Genomic DNA, 21,076 nt, shown 5'->3' with positions numbered 1-21,076 from the left:
AATAGGTCTCATGCTATTCTTATTTTGATTTTTCCAACCTCTCAAGAAATTGGAATGAAAATATTTTACTGATGTTACTATCCCTGGGAAAAGCTTGTCAACATGAATCCAGGTTTCTGCTGAAAACTAAAAATATTTGGCATGTGGTTTTGTATTTTCCCTTCATCAAAGAGATTATGTGGGGCTAAGGTCTATTCACATGAAGGCAGCAAGAGATACTGACACTGTACTGAAAACAAAAGGCAATCTTGTATATACATATGCACACATATGCAAATATCTCTTTTTACAAATGATAATATAATCAAACAAGAAAGTTATTAATGTTACATTATGGTACCTTGCCCATATGAAAGCTGAGCAGACACTGCAGGAATGTACATACTATAGAAATGTGTGTGTGTGTGTATATATATATATATATATAAATATATATATATGTAAATATCTGTCTCACAGTTCCATAGTGATTCTGTGAGCAGGGAGATCAATGAAGCCTGATTTTCTATGGATTTATGTCTTGAAGTTGAGACCCTATCTGGATTTTCTAAGGTCTCATATGAAACGCTGCACTTTTAACCTCAGTGGAGCATTAACCGCCGCTCTTAACTGGCTGCCTATTTTCAGGATACTTTTAAGGACTTAACAGTTTTTGGATTTCAGTACTTCTGTCAAATATGCTTGATGAGCTTAAGCATTTGAAGATTCACAGAGAGGTCTCAGACACACACAGAGGCAGCGCAGTGTCTTGAACTCAGTTTCTACAAAATCAGGCTAACTCATCCTTTCACTTACACATATGGAGAAGAAACAGAAAATAAGAATTAAAACAGAAAAGATGAATTTAAACGTAAATACGGAATGTAACAGCTAAGGAACAAAAGATAAACCTGTAAATTAACAATCACACAGGGGAGATTTTCCATTGACTTTCAGTGAGGATTTAGCACCTAGTACCAACTTGTCTCTTGCAAAATCTCCCATACAATCTCTTCTGCAAATATATGTAAAGCACCTCGCATTGGACTTTTTTTTTTTAAAAAATCATGCATATGCTCATGTGTGTGGAGGTTAATGGACTTGAATTTTGGTTCCAGATGTCAGAAAAACTTCTTGATTCCATGGGTCCATTTATGTGTTTCTTTTTATATTTTTAATTAAAAGATACTGATTTGCAATTTTGATATTTCTGTGTTGAGTTAGAAGAAAAACAAAACTGAACAAGCTCCACTGAGGATCTTACTAGCTTCAGAGTTTAATTTTGGCCTGTAAGAGAAAGAGCAGTAGCTCAATGACAACACTGTTTTAACAGAAAAGGCCAGACAGGAGAGCTTTAGAAGTTTTAATTTCCCTAAGGGGTCATAAGGTCTCCTGCTTCCAAGTATGTTAAAAAGACAAATCAAACTGAAGAGCTGAGACAGGTTCATTAGCTCTGGCAAATCTTAATTACCACAGTGAATGCATTCTTCCTTGGGTTTATATTAAAGAAGAAGTTTTGCTATGCACCAAACAATGCCCTTGGCTGTATTTACATTAGTTTTGCCCTTGTCGTCATGGCCCAGTGATTCTTAAAAAGGACCAAACAACCAAAGAGGAAATGCAAAAAAGAGGTCCATTTAGGATTACAAACACCTTCCTGCACACCCCCTGTCACTTGTCCTCTGACCAGTGCCATAATTCTGGCTTACACAATGACAGCAACAAACTCCAGGCTGCTGATGCTCCTGAGCTCTCTCATCTTTGAGTACTCATGAGTCAATAGCAGGGACAGTGTCCTGATTCCCTGGATGAATCACAGGTAGGACACAGGCTGAGCAGCCATTTGAGGGTGCCTCAAGTTTTGAAGCCTGAAGAGGCACTGGGGGCAGAGGGGAAGGCAGCTGTTAATGCAGTGCAGAGGGGAAGGTGTCAGATGCTGAAATGAAGAGGTTCACAAGCCATCAGAAGAAAACCAGGGATTGAATTAATAGAGAGGCAGCTTAAGCCTTTCCAGCTATGAGTCATGAAACTACTTGAAATATTTCACCTACTCATATGTACCCTTTATGTTTCACCTCTTCCCTCTTTTTTTGTAGCTATTCTCCTGTTCTGCTGTCTTTCAAGTCACACCCTGCACTGATCTCCTGCTTCCTCATCCCCCTGTTCCCATTTTGATATCTTTCCATTGCTGAGCATATGTTACATTTTGCAGGCCTCTCACATCTCGGAAATGCTGCAGGCAGTGCTTCTGAGCATAAGTCACCAAATATTCAGTGTGTGTGATGACATGGTAATAAACTAGCTGGAAAGTTTTCTTAAAAAAACCCCAAACAAAAAAACCCAAACCCAACACTTGAGAAAGTAACTCAATTATTAAAAAAAATATAAAATAAAAAAAAATGCATATGACCCACTTACATGTCCCTGATGTATGAGGCTCTGATAATTGATTGCAGATTGCACAGTAAGTTGGTGATACACAATATGTAAAATGCAAATGAGATCCCACTCTGTGATCAGGTGAAAGGGAGATAACAACTCATAAGCCTGAAGCAAGTTATTAATGCAAAAAGCAGATTCCTAACAGCTCTGAGGGTCAACAGGTTGGTTTTGTTTTGGAGTTGGATGAACCACTGGATAATTACCAAAGCAGAAGAAGGTGAAAGGTGCCTAGGCTTCAGCAGTGTATCCCCAGCCCACACTGTGGTGCTTGAATGGTCACCTGCCACACCTGTGCTGTGGGGCATGCATGTCCTTTCTTGGGACTGGGGAGTGTGCTCTGAAAGTCCTGTGAGGCACCAAAGCAGCAGGATGGTGCAAAGCCTTCCTTAGCCCTTCTCTTTTACAGAGTCATTGCACATAGTGTGTTTAAAGCCAGAAATAAAAATCTGCCACCTCATGTTAGGAGTCTGAGAGCTGGCAGGGTCTCAAGAGTATGACAGAGGCAATCTGTGATTCCCATACATTGGGCCTGGAGTAACATTTGGCAAGTTAAAACTTGTAGGATACAATTATCTTGAGAGCACAGGACTAGTCCTGCAGAAAGGAACCTTCTTTGAGGTTCATCCATATGTAGTACAGCAAGGTGGGCAGTGCACAGCTCATCTCCTGCATGGGAGAAGAGGCATTATGAAGAAGAACCTCCTTGCTCGCTTTCTGAAGAGATGGGAATAAGAAAATCCAATTCAGAATAGAAGAGCATCGCTCCTCCTTCCCCACTCCAGCAGGACTGCCTGGGGAAAGGGAAGTGATGTTTGGCTGGTTGTACAGCAGGATGTTGTTGCTTTAGAAAAGCTTGCTTTCTTCTGAATGCCTCCTGCCTGGTCAGGGAGAGCAAATATTCAAAAAGGACTGCTGCAAGCAGCTGGCTGAGGATCACTGCCTGTCAATGGCTTTCTCACATGTGTCTCCTGCACACCACTACTTTGCAGTTCTGTCTCTGCAGTTCAAGCAGGGAAAACCAAAGTGGCATCTATTGATTATTCCAACAGAGTCAAGAACTCCTAATACTTTAAGTCCAAAATTAGTGTTTATTATGCTCTGTCAGGAAACGTCTGATTCCAGATAATTCTTTTTTTGCAATGATCTACTTAAACACTGATATGAAACACATACAGGCATGAAACAACTTGTATTGTTTTTACTGCATTTCTTTTGATTATTCTACACCATGAAAGAAAAACAAACACATTCAAAAAAAGCAGACACTCCCAAGCCCTACATCTGTAAAGTTACAGTAAACTTTCTTAGGTCTCCAGACTCCATCCTGTATCCATTTAAACATACAGGTTTCTATATTTATATGAAATGCCTTGCAAGTGAGAGAACAAAACCTTGTCCAGACTCCACTCTGGGAAGTATATGCAAGCCTAGATTTCTTGATAGAAGCACTGGAGTGAGTTATCTCCTTGGTTTTGCTTTATATTGGACCAAATTGAAAGTGTATAATCTGGAGAACTGGAAGTTCTCCAGTGCCTGCACACAGTCAGTGGATCTGATATCTTTTTGTGTTACTGCTGGAGCCTGCGAGGGGCAGGAAATCCGCAGTTAGCCAGGGGCCAAACCTGCCAAGAATAGGGACCCTGTTCCCATACAGCCCTGCTCTCTCTTCAGTCACAGTTCACTGAAAGCAAGATGCTCTGAACACAACATTTTGGGTGCAACACACTGTTGATTTTGTTTGTTTGTTTGTTTGTTTGTTTGTTTTAATGAATCTGTTTTACCAAATAGTTTTGCTCTTCCCTCCCTCTTCGTTTTCCTGTGAGGAAAAAGAACAGGTATCACTGAGCTAAAACTTTGGTGACTTTACAAAAAAAAGCAAAGCAACATCTGATGTTAAGCAATTCCTATCACGGTCTTACCCAAAACTGGAATGATCCCAAGTAGAAACAGAAAGACCCAACAGCTATCTAATCCATTTTCCTGACAATTGTTAGTCCAAATTATGTTATCTGGCAGCTGATTATTTTAAACACACTGCAGAGCATATTTATTTCTCTTTTGACTCTGTTGACAAGTTATACTTGTCTTGCTCAGTTAAAAAAGAAAGAATAAATTCTGAGCACTGGCATAATTTTACCCTTTCTCAACATACATTATTTTGGTAATACCCTGGTCTCTCACTTTATTGAGTTATCTTACTGCTGTTTGTGTTGTAGCAGCAACTAAAGATTTAGACAAGGAATATGGTCCTTTTGTGAAGCCCATATGCTAAGGATCCATTATTCTTTTGGGTGCAGATATACCTCTTCTCATAATTACATCCTTAGCTGTGACTCAGTGGCTGCCAGGCAACACAACTGTCAAAACCACATTGCAGGGCAGCTGGAGAGCACAAATCAAGTGAAATAATAGAAATGTTTGGGACATGAGGCATTGCACAGAACAGCCAGTGCTGATTATGGAGCACAGCCTTGGATAAAGCATCTATATGACACAATCCCACCTCCCCCTGCAAAAGGGCTGGTGTTGATGTTGCCAGCTGGGGCTCACAAATCTCCCTGGTGTTTTGGGGTTGAGGTCTTTGCATCACACTTTTCATCTAAGTTACAGCTGTCACATTCCTGTCCCTTTTCTGTCTTTTGTGTTAGCAAATAGGCATCATACAATGGGCCATGTTACTCTGATAAAATAGTGGAATTTGTTTGTTTGTTTTACATTTAACCCTTCAGATTTGGCTGACGTAATGGGCAATGATTGTTGGTACCAGCAGGACAGAGGTGGTGGCAAAATGTGGTTGGAGCAAACCCTATCCTTTACACAAGGCATTGGGTTGGTCCAGTTTGTGCTGCTCGTGAAGTCATGTGCATAGGATGTAGTTAAACCGATTTCATGACAGAAAACTGCTGAAAGGAACAGTTATTTTTACCTCTGAGGTTTCTGCCTTCCTCAATCCTGTAGCTGTGTGGTCACAAGGTGAATCAATTCAGCTGTCTGGCCAGTGGAAATTTAATTTTTTTTCAGAAGTGTTATTTTCCCACCAGATTGATCAGCTGACTGGAGTCAGATAGTTACCAGATCCCTTGTAGGGGAAGTGAAGGGAGCACACATCCATGGGTTGCAGGCAGGATCACCTTTTCACAGCAGCCTGCTGTCAGGTCAGCACAGCTGAAAGGCCAGGCTACAGCTGGGTGATTCCAAAGGCGCTGGCACATAAGTGAGGAAAAAAATAATCCATTTTTTCTTTTTGTAAGGTTAATTTCATGGTTAAGTCAGTTCCCTGAGGGGCTGGATGAGTACTAGGGTCACACCCTGAAACCAGTAGGAACTCTTGAATAGGGCAGGGTGACAGCTTTCCATAATGTCTGTGACATTGGCTTAACTTATAATGTCATTTACCAAGACATTTAGGCACTGGTAAATTTAACCAGGAAGGGCACGTCAGCCTTATTTGTAGCTCTGAGGCAGAAGACAGATGTAAAGAGGTCCCCACCTTACACTCAGGTCTCTGATCTAAACAGATGAGAACAGAGTCTGGCTAAAAGGAAGCAACACTTGTACCACTGAGGTAGAAAAGGCAGATGCTGGAGATTAAATAAAGCCCCCATAATTCAAGGTACTGAATTCCAGTGAAGTGCCTCAAATATCTTTATTCCTTATACAAGCAGTAAAGGGGCTGGTTTCTGGTATCCAGGGCTCCCTTCCAGGGATTACCTGAGTTACAGAAGCAAGACATTCACCAGTGAAAAACTGCTCAGTTTCTCCAGTCTCAATGCAGGCATGGAGGGCAAAACACTTCACTGAGTCAAGAATCCACTGGGAAGGGAGCAGGGAATCCAGGGAATTGTTTCACCCCTTACAGCCCTGGGGATCATAGGGTGACTCAGGCAAGTGGGGACCCCTGGGGGGCTTCCAGCCCAGGCAGGCTCAGCTCGAGGCTTTCTGCAGCCTGGCCTTGACAACCTCCAGGAGCGAGCAGAGACCGCCCAGCCCCTGGAGGAGCCTGAACCCCTCTGGCATCAGCTCGGACCCGCCGCTCCTTCCCCGTGTCCCCTGCGTGGGGAGGGGGTCTGTGCCGGGCGCAGGCCACCGGGAGAGGGGCGGCCCGGCCCGGGCGGCGGTCCCCGAGCGCAAAGGAGTTAACAGGACTTTCTGTCTCTTCCCGCCCGCGCCTCCTCCACCCTCCTCATTACCTGCCCTTTATCGCCGCCGGAGCCGCGGCGCGGGAGAGGTGGAGGCCGGCGGGGCTTCCTGCGCGGGGCTGCCCGCTCGGCGGGGCCGGGCGTGCGGGGGCCGCGCTCGGCGCAGCCAAGGGAAGGTGTGCGGGTGCCTGCCTGCCAACCTGCCTCCCTCCCTCCCTCCCTGCCTCCCGCCTGCCTGTGGGTGGGAGCGAGCGGGGCTGGGGCGACGCGAGGGGAGGGCGGGCGGGCAGAGCGGCGGGAGAACGAAGGGGTGTGCGCGCCGCAGCTCGGCAGGGATGCGGCATGGCCGTGGGCTCCGTGAAGATGCCGTCGCCGTGTGAAGGCGCGGAGCTGGCCCACAGCTGGAGCCCCGGCGGCGGAGCCCATGAGCCGCCACCGCCGGTGCAGCTGCGGCAGAAGCTGCGGGAGCTGCCGGCGTTGCTGCGGAGCGGGCTGACGCTGCGGAGGAAGAGCGCTGCCGCCGCCGGCCGGGTGAGTGGGTGAGCCGGCGGGCGGCCCGGGGCAAGCCCCCCGCCCAGCCCTGCCCGCTGGGGCCGCCCCGCCCTGCCCTGCCCTGCCCTGCCCGCCGTGCCCGGGGCCAGGGGGGCGGTGCCCGCAGCGCGGCCGGGCCTCGGTGCGGCGTGGCTGCGGGTCCCGGCGCTGGCCCTCGGCGGGGAGGCAGGGAGGGAGGGAGGGAGGGAGGGAGGGAGGGAAAGAGGGCTGTGAGGTGGCACCTCGGCGACCCCCCGGCGTGAGTGCTTGCAGACAGCCTCGGGCTCGGCCCGCCTCTGCCAGCTCAGGTGAAAGATGAAATATCTGTAAGGACGATCGTGTGCCCCTGTCCCGGTCTCCTTGTCCCTCCTGTGGCTCTGCTCTTCTCTCCTTTTCCCTCCCATGTGGCAGAAGTTGTGTGGGCCGAAGCGTGCGCCCATCTGTCAGGAGATGCTGCGCAGGTGTGTCCGGACACTGGTGTTAAAGCAGTGAGCTCCGATGTGCGCTCGGGTTTGTGAAGCTAGAATGGCCGGAGGGGCACGCTCGGTCCCTAATCCTGCGTGCCGCCAGAGACCGAGGCCGTGGGGTCAGGTGGGCGTTCTGGAAATCCCTTGCCAAAAGTAACTCAATTTTAGAGAGGCGGAGGGTGCAGGGGTGGTTAGGCAGGCAGCAGCGCGGCGTGACGCTGCCCAGCCGGGAGCCGCAGCGCTGCGCGGCCGCTCGCACCTTCGGTGTCTCCCAGTTGTGACTGGAGCCACATCGTGGGGCTGAGACTGACATCAGGTCACAGCACACCTGACTTGCAGGCCAAATCTGGGCTGAAACCCACCATTTGAGGAGCTGGAAAAAGGGGTTGGGTTTACCTGCGTGGGGCTGGGTTTGTCTACGTGGGGAATCAAGTGAGTGGTTTTGGTGCACTGATAAATGCCTGTGCAGTGTATTTGCACCCTCATCAACTTCACAGTACTTTACCCATGTAAACAAATGCTTTCTCTGCATGGGGAAGTTGTGAAATACAGTAGGGTGTGAATTTAAAACCAAACTTCCTGGGTGAATGCTTTGTTATAAGACAGTACGCATGTGAAGAAGATTAATAGGATTAAAGTAGTATATAAATTACATGGGAATAGCTATTTCTGAGTAATGTTTTTACTTGGATTTCTGTTCTAGGTTAAGTTCTTTCATCAAGTGAGTTTAACGCACAGAATAAAGACTGGTCTGCGTGGAGATGCCTAATGACTTTTATTGTTCAGGTGGAATTTTAATCTACTTGACAAGTGTCCATATGAACACAGACCTAAGGGAATTAATGTAATTTTAAATAGCCTAGTCTTGCTCTGCCCTGACAGGATGTTTACAACAGATACCTATTTTCCAGTGAAGATGAGATATTTTCTGAACTGAGTTTAATTTGTTACGCTTTAAAAGCATAATACCAGACAAGTGGAGTAAGTGTGCAGTGAGCAGGTCAGAGGCAGTGCAGAACCAGTAACTGGTAACAATGTTCAAATTCATGATGCTTCAGGGAGATGCCATGCAGAGCAGGCTCAGGTTGATCCTCATGGTTATTCCTCACCGCTTCTGAAAGCATTTGACAAGTGAGTGGTATGAACAGTTACTGTAAATATTTGGAGTGGGTGAGTTAACACCCCGGTCAGGAGCCTGGGTAGCTCCGGGGTTGTGCAGCTCCTCAGTTGTGCTTCCTGAAGCCTTGGTCTTGCTTCCTATGTCCCAGCTGAGACTCTGCCTGGCTTCACTATTGTACTTTGTTATGGACCAGCAAACACAGCATGACAGATAGTGGTGGTGTTATCTGTGGCTTTGCCTCCCAATACCCTGTGGGTCAACTTGCAAAGTTTTTCTTGAACTGTCTACCCTGGTAGGAAGAAGGCTGGGGGGGAGGATGGTGAGTTTGTAAATCAGCCTGGAGTCAGCTCAGTAGATCTTGTATCAGTAGGTGATGCTGTGTGGAGATGCTATATGGCTCCAGTAGGACCTTCTGGCAGGTGGCTTGGTCCAGTGGAGAACAGGACTGCTGTGCTCTGCTGTCTCTGGGTTTGCAGGGATTCTGCAGCTGGAGTTATTCTGAGGTGTGGGTAGAGCTAGGAGACCAGTACTGATGTTAATGTTACTTTTTCCCTTTGGAAACAAAGTGGACACTTGGAGTACATGGAGGGTCTCTCCCATATGTGTCATTGACCAGTGTGGCTCTTTTAGTAGTGCCCTGTGTTGATTCCTGTCCACTCTGTGCATGTACCTTTTCCTCCCAGAAACTGAATTTTAGGGCATGACACATATTTTTATATAATGTGGAGAATTTCAACCCTGACATGACAGTATTTGGGAAGTGGTATGTTAGAATAATAAAATGCAGCAGTTTTTTATACTTTCCCTTTTAAATGTATCTCTTAAAAAAGCCTTAAAATAAACCTGAAGGAAGGCTGAGTAACACAAATATGAAACAAAGATTCCTTTTTTTTCATCTCAAAAATTATTTCAAGTTAATCCAAAGTTAATTTGGGAGGGTTTTGTTTGCTTATGAAAACTCAATTCCCTCGATCTATTAAAAAAATTTTAGTCTGGTCTTCCTCTCCAGTGGCTTTTCTTTGTGCTTTTTTTTGTTTGTTCAAACACCAAGCTGAGAGTCTTATTTGTCCAGCTGGTTTCATCAGGAATGTTGCTCACTTAGGTGAGCTGTTTTCAAGTAAGTGCTGACCAGCTGAAATTCTGGCTTGTTTAATTTCCTAGAAAAATATTATGACCGCTGAACAGGGGGTCTGCCTCTGATGCTGAGGGACTGCCTGCAGTGCAGTTTGCTTCCTCATCTATAAAGCAGGGATAATTTGCATGCATGCTTGCTCGGGGACTATGGATAATAAAATATAATGGAAGTGTTAAGGGTGCAATAATTGTTTTAAGGATATACTTCACTCCATGCTGTTAGAATACTTCCTGTGGCATGTGGGGAGGCAAGCATTGTGTACCAGAGGGTAGTATACAAAAAATGGAAAAAAAAAAATAAATTTGCAAACTAGTGTGGGATGGAATAATTATTTTTTTTAAGATCTGTATGGGCTTCTAAGTCCTTGGCCCTTGGCACTAGACTGTTTGAGAACAGATAAAACTAACCTCTGCTTCCTTTGCTAGGGAAGCCAAATGTTTTTATTAAAGCTTCTGAACTTTGAACCGGATATTTGCCTTGTCCTTGATGGTGGTTTTTCTTAAATTCAGTCTTAGGGCAGGTGCAGCACAGGTGCCTGAGGAGGCACTGGGGGTTAGGTTGCAGTTATGCAATGACCTGCAAGGTGTGGGTTTTACTCCTCATCCTCTGCTTGGTGCTGCTTTGTTTCTGCTGGATAAAACAGCAGAAAATGGTCCACTCTTTTGCTGTGGTAGGTGTGTGTGTGTGTCAGAGCTTGTGTAGAGGCAGAGGAGGGATCTGCTGGAGTGGACCACTGTGCTTTGTGGAACTGTTCCCCTCTGCTATGTGCTTTCTCAAAATCTTTGGAAAGTGGGACCTTTCTGTTCATAGTTTGCCTCATTGAGATATGTGTTAAGTGTACATGTAGTATTTTGGTTACAAGCTGTTTTTTGCTTGCTTGCCAAAGATGTCTTCCTCTCCTCCCCTTTTTCTGATAATTAGTAGGTGAAATATGGTTCCCAGCCCTTGGAAACACCAGGAACTCCAGTGGCAAAGTCTTCCAGGCACATCAATGCAGCAGTCACTCCATCATATCAAAAATCCTTTTCACAACAGTCAATTTAACTCTTAATTGAGCTAATGCCACTCTTGAGTGCTTCACGGCAGTGAAGGGAAGCGTTTGGAAGTCCGAGGAGGAAATATTTTGCACACACACTTTTTTTTACGACCTCCTGTGCTTTCTAGGTGCATATTTACATACAAGCAAAATACTGTTGTTATAAGTAATCGTGGATGTTGCTCTTTGTCACAGTAGTGGAGCTGGAAAACCTCTTGGATGTCATGGTGTGAAACCTCATTAATTGGATATTGTGAAAGAACTTGCTGGCCTGCACAAGCCTTCACCATGGGACAGGCCTTTTGGCTTGCTGGTAGTCAGAGATACAATAACTACTTTCTGTAACAACTTTTGTGATGTTCCTACAGTTCTTCGGCTGGACAAATGTTCTCAGGCTAAAGTCTTACCTTAGCTGTGTTTTGAGTGACAACTTTGCTGTGTGTGTATGTCAGTTGATAAATTGACTGTAGGGTTACTTGTTGAAAATAAACCCCAGGAATTAGGGTATGGATGTTAAAAGTTTGCATGAATTAAGGATGAGACTGGAGAAGTTCATGGAAGAGAAATGTTTTGAACATACAGAATCCTCATCAGGCACAGAAGGTTCCTGAGCTGAAAATAGCTGGAGGGTTGGAGCGTATTAGAGATATCTATCATATATTCTGGCACTGGCAGCTGTCGTGCTGTTGGAGGCAACTCTTCTTTGGCAGGGGAAAAACACCAAATTACATGCAATCTGTTTTAATTAAATGAAGTATCTGAACCTCTCAACCTACATTTTGCTAAACTTGTATTTATCTCTTGTAAGAAACTTTCAGTTGCTTATGTAATTTGGCTTACTTTCCTCTAATCAATTCATCATGCGATTGAGGAAACCATAGTGTTGTAGATGAGGTTTTGCCAGGACGTTAGCAGTTCCCTCTTGGAAATACTCAGAATTTCCAGAACTTGTTTTTATGGCTCCCTTATGTTGGTGGTTGATAGTTAACTTTTGATTCAGCCAAGCATATAGACTGACTTTGTACCCAGGTAATCTTCCCACCAATGACTGACATTTATAGCTGTCCATATTCTTCTTGGCAGCTGCTCATCTTAGCAGTGCGTGAGTGACCTTGTCTTTGATGCTGCTGAATTACACTATTCTCCTGATATTCCAGTCTTCAAAGCCATCTAATCTTCTGGTATACCATTCTGTTTACAATTGTTTTGACAATGCCTCCAGTTCTGAGCTATCAACACATTTTGTGAACATCTTTATGCTCATTTGACCAGTGTTGATAATGACAAGAGAAGGGAAAAAAATCAGAAGAAAAATTGCTCTCATACCTATGTTTATATATACTATACAGGCTTTAATTTTGGAGCTTCTCCTGCATTAAAAAGATGGATGTGTAGTGGTCTGTAGATGCTGTACTGGCTGGAATCAGCACACAAAAATACTGGATTTACTCAGTGAACCAGAATTTTTACTGTCAGAAGTATTATTGTAGTAGGCTGATTGATTTTGGTGACACTTTGCTTTAAAGCCTGCCGTAGAGGTTCTACTCAATAACTTAATACCCCCATCACTTTGGCAGTTATTATGTGACTAAAAATAATCTCCCAAAGTAATCTTGAATTTTTCCTATTGTAATCAGGCTTATTCTGTATTCCTGCTAAACGTATTTGATTAAGTTAATTGTCTTTCACAGTATCCTTTAACTTGTCAGGTCTGTGATTGGTGACATGTGAAATGTTGAGTAATGAGTAAAATAGCTTAGCAAAAGTGACCACAGTAGCTGTGGGGGAAATTTCAGTGTCTCTTGTGTTTATTTGCATAATAATTTGTTTCATAGTCAGTGTTCAGTGAATTACTAAATTGAGAATACTTCTTAGTTAGCCCATGTGTTATGACATCTGAGTAATTATGCCAGGGTCTGATTAAGTACAGTTGAATGAATTGTAAGGCAAACCCACTCTTCTGCCTTAGGAAGTAACCTAATAAGTTTTGCAGAATGCAAAGTTATTTTTCTCCCTGAGGCTGGGGATTAATCTGATTGCCAGGATGATGCCCGCTGCCTGTGGTCTTACACTGGCACAGGGCGTGAGGCTGCCAGAACCTGGACTGGCATTCTCAGCTGCTTTCTAGCATCCCTGGCAAGAGCCAGGTGCAGCACTAGCAGGTGCCACTGTCAATGCATAGGGAAGAGGTGCCATCATGTGGCTCAGGCTCATGGAAGGTACATAAAAATGACATCAACCCTTTTATGCAGAAAAAATGCAGCAGCTTGCTCTAAGCTATGGGGCAGGTTCTGTTTCCTTTTGCTGTTTTGGCCAGAGCATATCCTGGTAAGTCCCTCTTTGACCCACAATTGGCTGCTATAAAACAGGGTCTTGTCTTTAACCCCTTCCCCACACTGCAAATTGAGTTCAAGCTGAAGCCACTTTGCCTTAATTTTGCCCATGCTGAGTCTTTAAGCGCTGCTTTTCTTATGCAAGTAATTACACCTTCAGCTATGGATTCCAAATTAAACTATTGATCAGCCCTTCATCTTTTTGTAATTCTGGTTGAACAAGTTTCTTGCTACTTTCACTTTTGGTTTTGCACCTATTTCAAAGGGACAAAGCCTGAAGATCCTTGGATGTGGTGCTGCCACGTGTGGCTTGCAAACCTATCAGGAAAATTGATGTAGAAAATAAGACGAGCTCCGCTGGAATTTAAAGGAATGTCTGTGTATTTGCAGAATTTCTACTAGTGTTGCATCTCAATGAAAGGCTCAATTTAAATGTGAGCTAATTGTCACCTTAGTTTTATATTTAAAGAGAAATAAACAAAATTCACTTTGTGGAATTGTAGACATTAATTTGCTTGGTTTCAAACCTACATTATTGTTCATTCACACTAGATTTCCCAGCCACCAGGGTGAATGAACAACGATGCACAGTACAATTGTGACAAACTCTGCTCAGGTTTGTATTCAGCTGTTGTAACTCGCATGGCCCCAGTGGTTTGAATTCCATTTGCGCCTTGAGGAAATTGCAACACAAGCTGTGCATTTTTATGCTGATGAGAATGCTGAAAATAGATGGTGATAGCTTTTTAAAGGGGAAAGGAAAAAAAGGGAAGCAGAAGATGCCATCGTTTCATCCTAATTCTCAGAAAGCCACTGTAATAAAACAGATTTATCCTTAACAGATAACAATTAAAGTAATATTTCACATATGGGAAAGGAAGGTACTTGTTCTTTGTACTTAGCTGTGTAGCTTTGTACTTACACTGTATAACTTTATAACTTTATACTGTAAAAGTTGCTTATTCAGTTACAGCTCAGGTGCTCCTGTCCACCCATGGTTTCTGACCTGGCCCCACATGGGTGCTTGGTGTGACAGCCAGGGCATGAAGCCATGGGCTTTGGTATGCGGACTTTTGACCTGGCTCTGCTGAGCTACTGAAGACCCTGGATGAGTCTCACCATATTGCTCTGTCTGACCATCAGGTTTTGTAGACACCCAGGTCACACAGTTGTCTCCTTGGGATGTGAGCTATCCTCTACTAGGCATTCATATTAATCATAGAATCACAGAATGGTTTGTGTTGGAAGGGACCTTAAAGATCATCTAGTTCCAACCCTCCTGCATGGGCAGGGACGCCTCCCACTAGATCAGGTTGCTCAGAGCCCTATCCAACTTGCCCAAGAATAGTTACAGGGATGAGGCTTCCACAGCTTCCCTGGGCAACCTGAAGGAGAGCCTTGGCAGTTTTGTAGGTCAGCATGGTGCCGTAAGACTGAAAATAAAATGGGACACCTTCTAACTCTGGACAGAGTGAGAGTGCCCTGCTCTTCTGTGGTCCCTCTGGGCTGGCTTTGCTGGGCCCTCTGTACATTGCTCTGCTCTTTGTGCACAAACTCCAAAACCTCTTTTTTTCCCCCTATCAGGCTGCCTTGCAGATCCCATAGCGTCCATGTGCATAGATCCATTTCAGTGGAGTGCTTTTTAATATCTGATGTATAAACCTTATCCATATGACACCTTTTGATTTAAACATTTTTCATTATATCTGCACTTCTGGCAAAAGTTTAAGGATGGAAATTAAGTCATTTGGGCTATAAAGTTAAAAGCTGTGGAAGCAGGATCTGAATATTTTCAAGTTCCAGGTGTAGAAGGCAGTAGCTATTTGTAATTGTCACGGTGTCTTTTATTGCAGTTAACTTATGGTTTGACTTGGGTTAGTTTGACCTTGTAGAATTATCTACCTATGTATTTTGTATTAAGCTAGGGTCAATTATTAATATTTAAACACTATAGTATACAGTTTATTCTGGTGAATTCCTTTTTCACAAGAGAAGACACAGCTGGCTAACTGATTAGAAGTGCCTATACTTTTTATAATGCAAAAATAAAATGTTCTGGTGCTTACAGAGAAAAAAAACCCTTCAGTCTATATAAATGCCAGTAGAGCTGTATTTATGTCATCAGTAACCATTATTTTCCTTCAGTTTTAGAACTGAATGAACTCATTAAACTTAAAATTATGGATGATGTTTAGTTTGCCTTTTTAAAAGAGTGATTGTGAAAAATGGTACTTTCTTTTTTTTCCTTGATTTTGGGTGACAGGGGTGCCTTTTCTTCCTTGCTTCCTGAACCTCATACCTCAAGTATTTATATGGCTGAGAAACGCATGGACTACATGACTTAGAGCAGTAGGGAAAGAAATAGTTCTGAGGCTCTCCAGCAGTCTTGTTGCTTAATTACAGAGTGGGTTTTCTGTGTTTGTGCTTTACTGTGATCAGCTGGTAGCTTCCACTGCTGCTGGTCCTTCTGAGCATCTCTGCAGGTCGTGTGTCAGCATCATCATTGGGACTGTGGAACAAGCAGCACCAAGCAAGGGGCTGTGGCTGTTTACACTGATACCAATGGCCAAAGCAGTTTATGCCAAGCCATGTCCTTCGTGATGCTGTAGATGGTATGCACTGTGCAGGCCTGCATTTTGGATTAAGGCCCACCTCTCCCTCACAACCTCCCCCAGAAAAACACAAGAACAACAAAACAACAGAGCATAGGAGGTTCCACATAAACATAAGGAAAAACTTTTTCACTGTGAGGATGACAGAGCACTGGAACAGGCTGCCCAGAGAGGTTGTGGAGTCTCCTTCTCTGGAGACATTAACAACCTGCCTGGACGTGTTCCTGTGTGACCTACTCTAGGGGCTCCTGCTCTGGCAGGGGGGTGGAACTAGATGATCTTTTGAGGTCCCTTCCAACCCCTAATGTTCTGTGATTCTGTGAGCATCAAGAATAGATCATGTTACTTGCTTTGGGTAGGGAGGGGGAGGGAGAGCAGGTGTTTGCGTTTTGTTTATTTGTTGGGGTTTTTTTTAAGATGATGAGCATTTAATTGTGGTTCTTCGACCAAGTTCTGTCCAAGAGAGTTAAACTCAATGATCCTAAGCCACTTTGTAATTTCAGATGGATGTGGTAATAATTTGCTGTGAGAGACTCCTACGGCACAGTGTAAAGCAGATGCTCCATTTCATCCCATAGGTGAATGCACTTCAGTAATGCATACATTGATTTTTAAAATATGGGAAGAAGGGGAGAGAAACAATGTAGACACATGGTTAACTCTAAAAGTCACAAAGCTGTTGTTTACTGGGTGGCTGAAGGAATGAGCTAAAAGGATCCCTTAGATCTGGTTTGAGTCCCAGCTCATGCACAATCCCATGCTTTGTTGCCATTTGTCATTTCTGCAGTGCCTGAAGCCTCTTGGCAGTGAAAGCAAATCTGGGGGTGTGGACTGAGAGTCCACTGAATGCTGCTGAATCTATGTTGCAGGATGAACTGAGGTTTGTGCGGTTTGTTAAGGAAGGCCAAACTCAAGGGAAATGCAAGTTCTAAAGGAACAAAAGCAGAATCTAGTAGTTAGCTGCCAAAGAAGAAAGGTGAGAACACAGTACATCCTAAGTTTAAGGGTGTTTTGGCATAAGAAGTTTCACATCTGTCCATGGTAGCTGTGACTTATGCATGGGAATTCTTTAAAGTAGTCTTCCTCAGCATTTTGCTGGAAAAAAATAGTTAAGGTACAAAATATTATAATCCTGCTAGGTTAATAGTTATAAATACTCTTGAAAAATTAACCATTTAACTTCTATTCACAAATAATGGTGTAATCATGTCCAAAAATGGAACATGGGTATTTAAAAAACACCATACAAGCCATCACAAAGCTGTTCTCTGTCAGCTCAGAGTGTTTACAAAAGATTAAAAGACCTGTTCTCTTTATTCCTCGGTATCCACATCTATGAAAGAGATTGATAAAACTAGTCAGCCTGTTAGAACAGAGTTATTCATAAATATTGTCTTTGTAATTGTCTTTGACAGCAATTGCTGGAATAAAATACATAAAATGCAAAAAAAAAAAATAGTAGTTAAATGAATATCCCTTTATTTATGTTTTTATTATTGTGTTGAAGGATACAAAGAGGAGCATTCAGCAGATATTTAATTTCTTGTTTTATCTCATTAAACAGACAGTCTCCAAACAAATGAGTTTCAGATTAGTTTTACCAAAGCTATTTATCTAATTATGGCTTTCACTGCACTTGAATGAATGGCTGCAAATCAATAGGTCTCTTAGGTTGCCAGGACATGCATTAAAACTAGTGAGTCTCCAAGCCAAATAACAGGAATAATCTCTCTTGTTTTTTTCCATTGAGATGTCTGTCTTCAGTACATATGGTATTTGCATAAATCAAGAATTCATCTGAAGTCCTGCTTAAGTAGTCCCATTTTTGAGTTGATAATTTGCAAGTCAATGTGGTAATAAACATTTACATGATACTGGTAGAAGTTTTATTGAAATAAACAAAACAGTTATTTCAGAAGAAGCTACTGCAGATATAAACCACTTGTGGGTCGAGATGACGCTTCATCTCGTTCTATATCCATAAGTTTTAAGGTTGATCTAACAGGTAGCTGTTGTAGTCTCAGATATAATGTTTCTTGCGGTTTCAAAAGAATGTGAGCAAATATTGTATAGTCTGACTTCCACTTTTTTTTTTTTACTATTTTTTTAAATTTATTTTTTTTCTGGCTTCAGATATCCAGAGATACCTTATACTTTGATGCTTGAAGGTTGCTACTGTCAGCCATTGTAGTTACAGCTTTTCATGTTACCCTCTATCCAAATCCAGACTTTTAATTAATCTGGCTAGTATTTTGGCTTTAGACTCATCTTAGAACTCACATTTACAGACCTTGTATGTGGGGCTTGATGATAATGACTCTACAAATGAAGGGAAAATATGTTTTGGTCCATTTTGTTGTTAATTAATAATTTTCAAAGTTTTGAATATCCTACCTTTAATTTCAGTGACCCTTCTGTTCTTATGAGGCAGGGAACTTCCAGCTTCTGTACTGTTAGTTTTAATGTATTCTTTTATACAGCTGTTTGTTAAAGCAAGCAATCCCAGTCTCTCTAGATGACTCTTTTAATGCTGTAATCATTTTTGTTACCTTGTTTTGAACTCTATCTGGTTTCGCAATGTCCCTTTGAACTTGTGATGGCTTGTGCCGAATGTAATATTCTTGATGAGACTGCACTGCTGATTTATGTGTAGGCTTTTCATCCTAGGAATTTGCTGTCTTTTTAGAGTTCCTGGTGGCATAGATTAGTTCTTCACTGAAATGTCTCCACATCCATTCAGGTTGCTTTCTTTGAGCTGATGTAGTTAATATAAAACCATGTAAGTGGTCAGCATTTTTTCCTTCCAATGGGTGTTACTTTGCATTTGATGTGGATAAACACAATTTAACGTGAAGTTGTCCACTTGCTTATTGTGACTAAGTCTGTTTGAAGTTTTTTATAGACTTCTGGTCAACTAATCAAAATGGTAAAAGCCAAATTTGCTTATCTTGATTCTGACATCACACGTGTTTAATAAGATGGCATTCAGCCTAGAATACAACATTGGGGCATCCTCCTATTTTCCTTGTCTTAACAGAAACAGCCTGTTTGATTCTGTTCTTGTCATTTGTCCTTTTGTTAAGAAAAAAACCCAGGCCAAACCTTCATCCCTTCTTTTAGCAGTTCTTGGTGTTATCTGACTTCTAGAAACAAAACTAAATGCTGAGGGTCTGTGAGTCATCATCTTTTCAACCTGAGCCAACTCCAGTTTCAGTATGTGTATGCTTGTTTCTTTATACCATGACTTTTCCCCTCCTGAGTTAGTCATTGCTATCTCTTGGCACAAGTAGAGAAGTTAAAAATGTCAACAAGCATGAGGCACGCTAAAAACATGCAAACAAACCTCCCCTGTAGTCTTCCAAACTCCAGAGCATTCCCATTCCCATTACTCTCTTGTTCACGAACCCATATCCTGGTGAAGGGAGCAGGGAGGTGAATTCCAAGGCAAGGGTTTACTGACCAGGAATGGTGTTCTGGAGGCCCTCTTCAGTTAACTTCTGCTGGTGTGTGCAGTGCCCACAACAGGCATTATGGCATTGCATAGAGAAAAGGTAGCAAATAGACTAGAGGTGAAAAAACTACTGTTAATCTTTTTGCAAGCTTTGCTTTTTGAAGAAGTCTCTCTGTGTGTATCTGTACCAAGAAGGTTCTGGAACTCTGTTTAATTTTGCTACAGTTATTGTTGGCACTTGAGAGGCGACCAAATAGATCCATTATCCTATAGGCTTAGGCTGGCAAAAGCTTTGCACGGATCCAGGTAGATGATGCTGGTTGCTCTTCCTTTGTCCCCCAATGCTGTGACCCCATTGTAGAAGGCCACCAAATTAGTCAGGCAGGATTTGTCCTTGGTGAGGCATGCTGGCTGTCACCAGTCACCCCTTTGTTTTCCATGTGCCTTAGCAGAGCCTTCAGGAGGATCCACTCCATGATCTTGCTAGCCACAGAGGTGAGACTGACTGATCTAAAGTTCCCTGGGTCATCCTTTTTTCCCTTCTTGAAAATGGGAGTTATATTTCCCCTTTTCCAGTCAGTGGGAATTTTTGGAGAAAAAAGTATTTTCTAAAAAGCTGGTGTGGGAAAGGATGGAGCAGTGAGTGAGCTGATCAGGGTGAGTATGAACTGGTTCTTCAAGATGGTGTATCTCAAAATGAAGGTCTCTTACAGTAAGTGGTGATTTGCCATCAGTCTGTTCTAGTGGCAGAGTTTAACCAGTGGCTTGGGTGTCCTTGCTGCAGAATGAGCTGTCAAGCTGGGTGGGCTTTTGAGATTGTCATGGTCAATCACAGAATCACAAGGATGTCATGGTCGGAAGGGACCTTTAAGATCACTGAGTCCAACTGTCTACCCCCAAACAAAACAAAACAAAAAAAGGCCTTGGCTGCCAGAACATGTCCTGAAGTACCAGATCAATGTGGCTTTTGAATACCTCCAGGTATGGTGACTCAACCACCTTCCTAGGCAGGCTGTTCCAGTGCCTGACCACTCTTTCAGTATAGAAATTCTTCCTAATATCTAATCTAGACCTCCCCACCTGCCACCACCTCATACCGTGTCCTCTGGTCCTGTCATTATTTACCTGGGAGAAGTGAAGGGGCTGGAAGAGTCTGAACGGGTATTACCTGCTTTGGTAGGGCATCCAGGCTGGCCCAGACTTCCTTGGTGAATTAGTGAGGGTGTCCTGCTAGGATGTCCCTGACATCTTGCTTTTTGTTAGTATTTGTAGGAGCACGGGTAGAGCAGCTCTGCTAGCCTCTGACAGATCAGACACTTTAGTGGGGAATACTGCAGTATATTATTTTTTTGGATCATTTTCCTTCCTTGATTTCAGCCTAAATTCTCTAACAAATTAGCAGCTTCCATGGGCGTATTGCTTGAACCAAGTTTTAAAGACAGCAGTTCCTCATCTCACCCTTCTCCTCTCTTTCTCTCCCACCTCCTGCTTTGCATAGGTCAGAAAACTTTTGATGACTTAAAATGATATTTATTACTGACTTTTAAATCTGAGTGGGCTGGTAACCAGGATACAGTGGGGAAGTGAAAGGAGGATAACACCATATTGAAGTAATTGATATTGCAAGCATTGGCCATGATACAGAGTATTAAAGAGGAAGAAAGTTTATTCTCTTTGCCCCTAGACCTGAAAAAATGTGGTCAGTTTTTACCTCTGGTCCATTTCTTTCCATGGGACAAAGCACCCTTTCAAGGAACTTCGGGTGAAGATTCAGCTTGGGGAGAAGAAGGTGGTGGCTCAGTTCTCTGTTACTGTTTTACACAGGTTTGTA

The 21,076-nt window shown here is 43.2% G+C and overlaps 1 protein-coding gene across 2 annotated transcripts in view; it reads left to right on the top strand.

The window, feature by feature from the left end:
* Positions 1-6,860: 6,860 nt before the first annotated feature.
* Positions 6,861-21,076, top strand: part of RAPGEF5 (Rap guanine nucleotide exchange factor 5) — a 159,677-nt gene continuing 145,461 nt past the window's right edge. For both annotated transcript variants that reach the window (XM_051610421.1, XM_051610420.1), the window contains exon 1: positions 6,861-7,091. In XM_051610421.1, the coding sequence (XP_051466381.1) occupies positions 6,903-7,091 (189 nt within the window). In that variant the 5' untranslated portion in view covers positions 6,861-6,902. The remainder of the gene's footprint in view (positions 7,092-21,076) is intronic.

Source organism: Apus apus, chromosome 2, assembly GCF_020740795.1.
Source record: "Apus apus isolate bApuApu2 chromosome 2, bApuApu2.pri.cur, whole genome shotgun sequence".
Classification (NCBI taxonomy): domain Eukaryota; kingdom Metazoa; phylum Chordata; class Aves; order Apodiformes; family Apodidae; genus Apus; species Apus apus.
The sequence above is the reverse complement of the archived record's forward strand: the minus strand, read 5'-3'. Positions and strand labels throughout refer to the sequence as shown.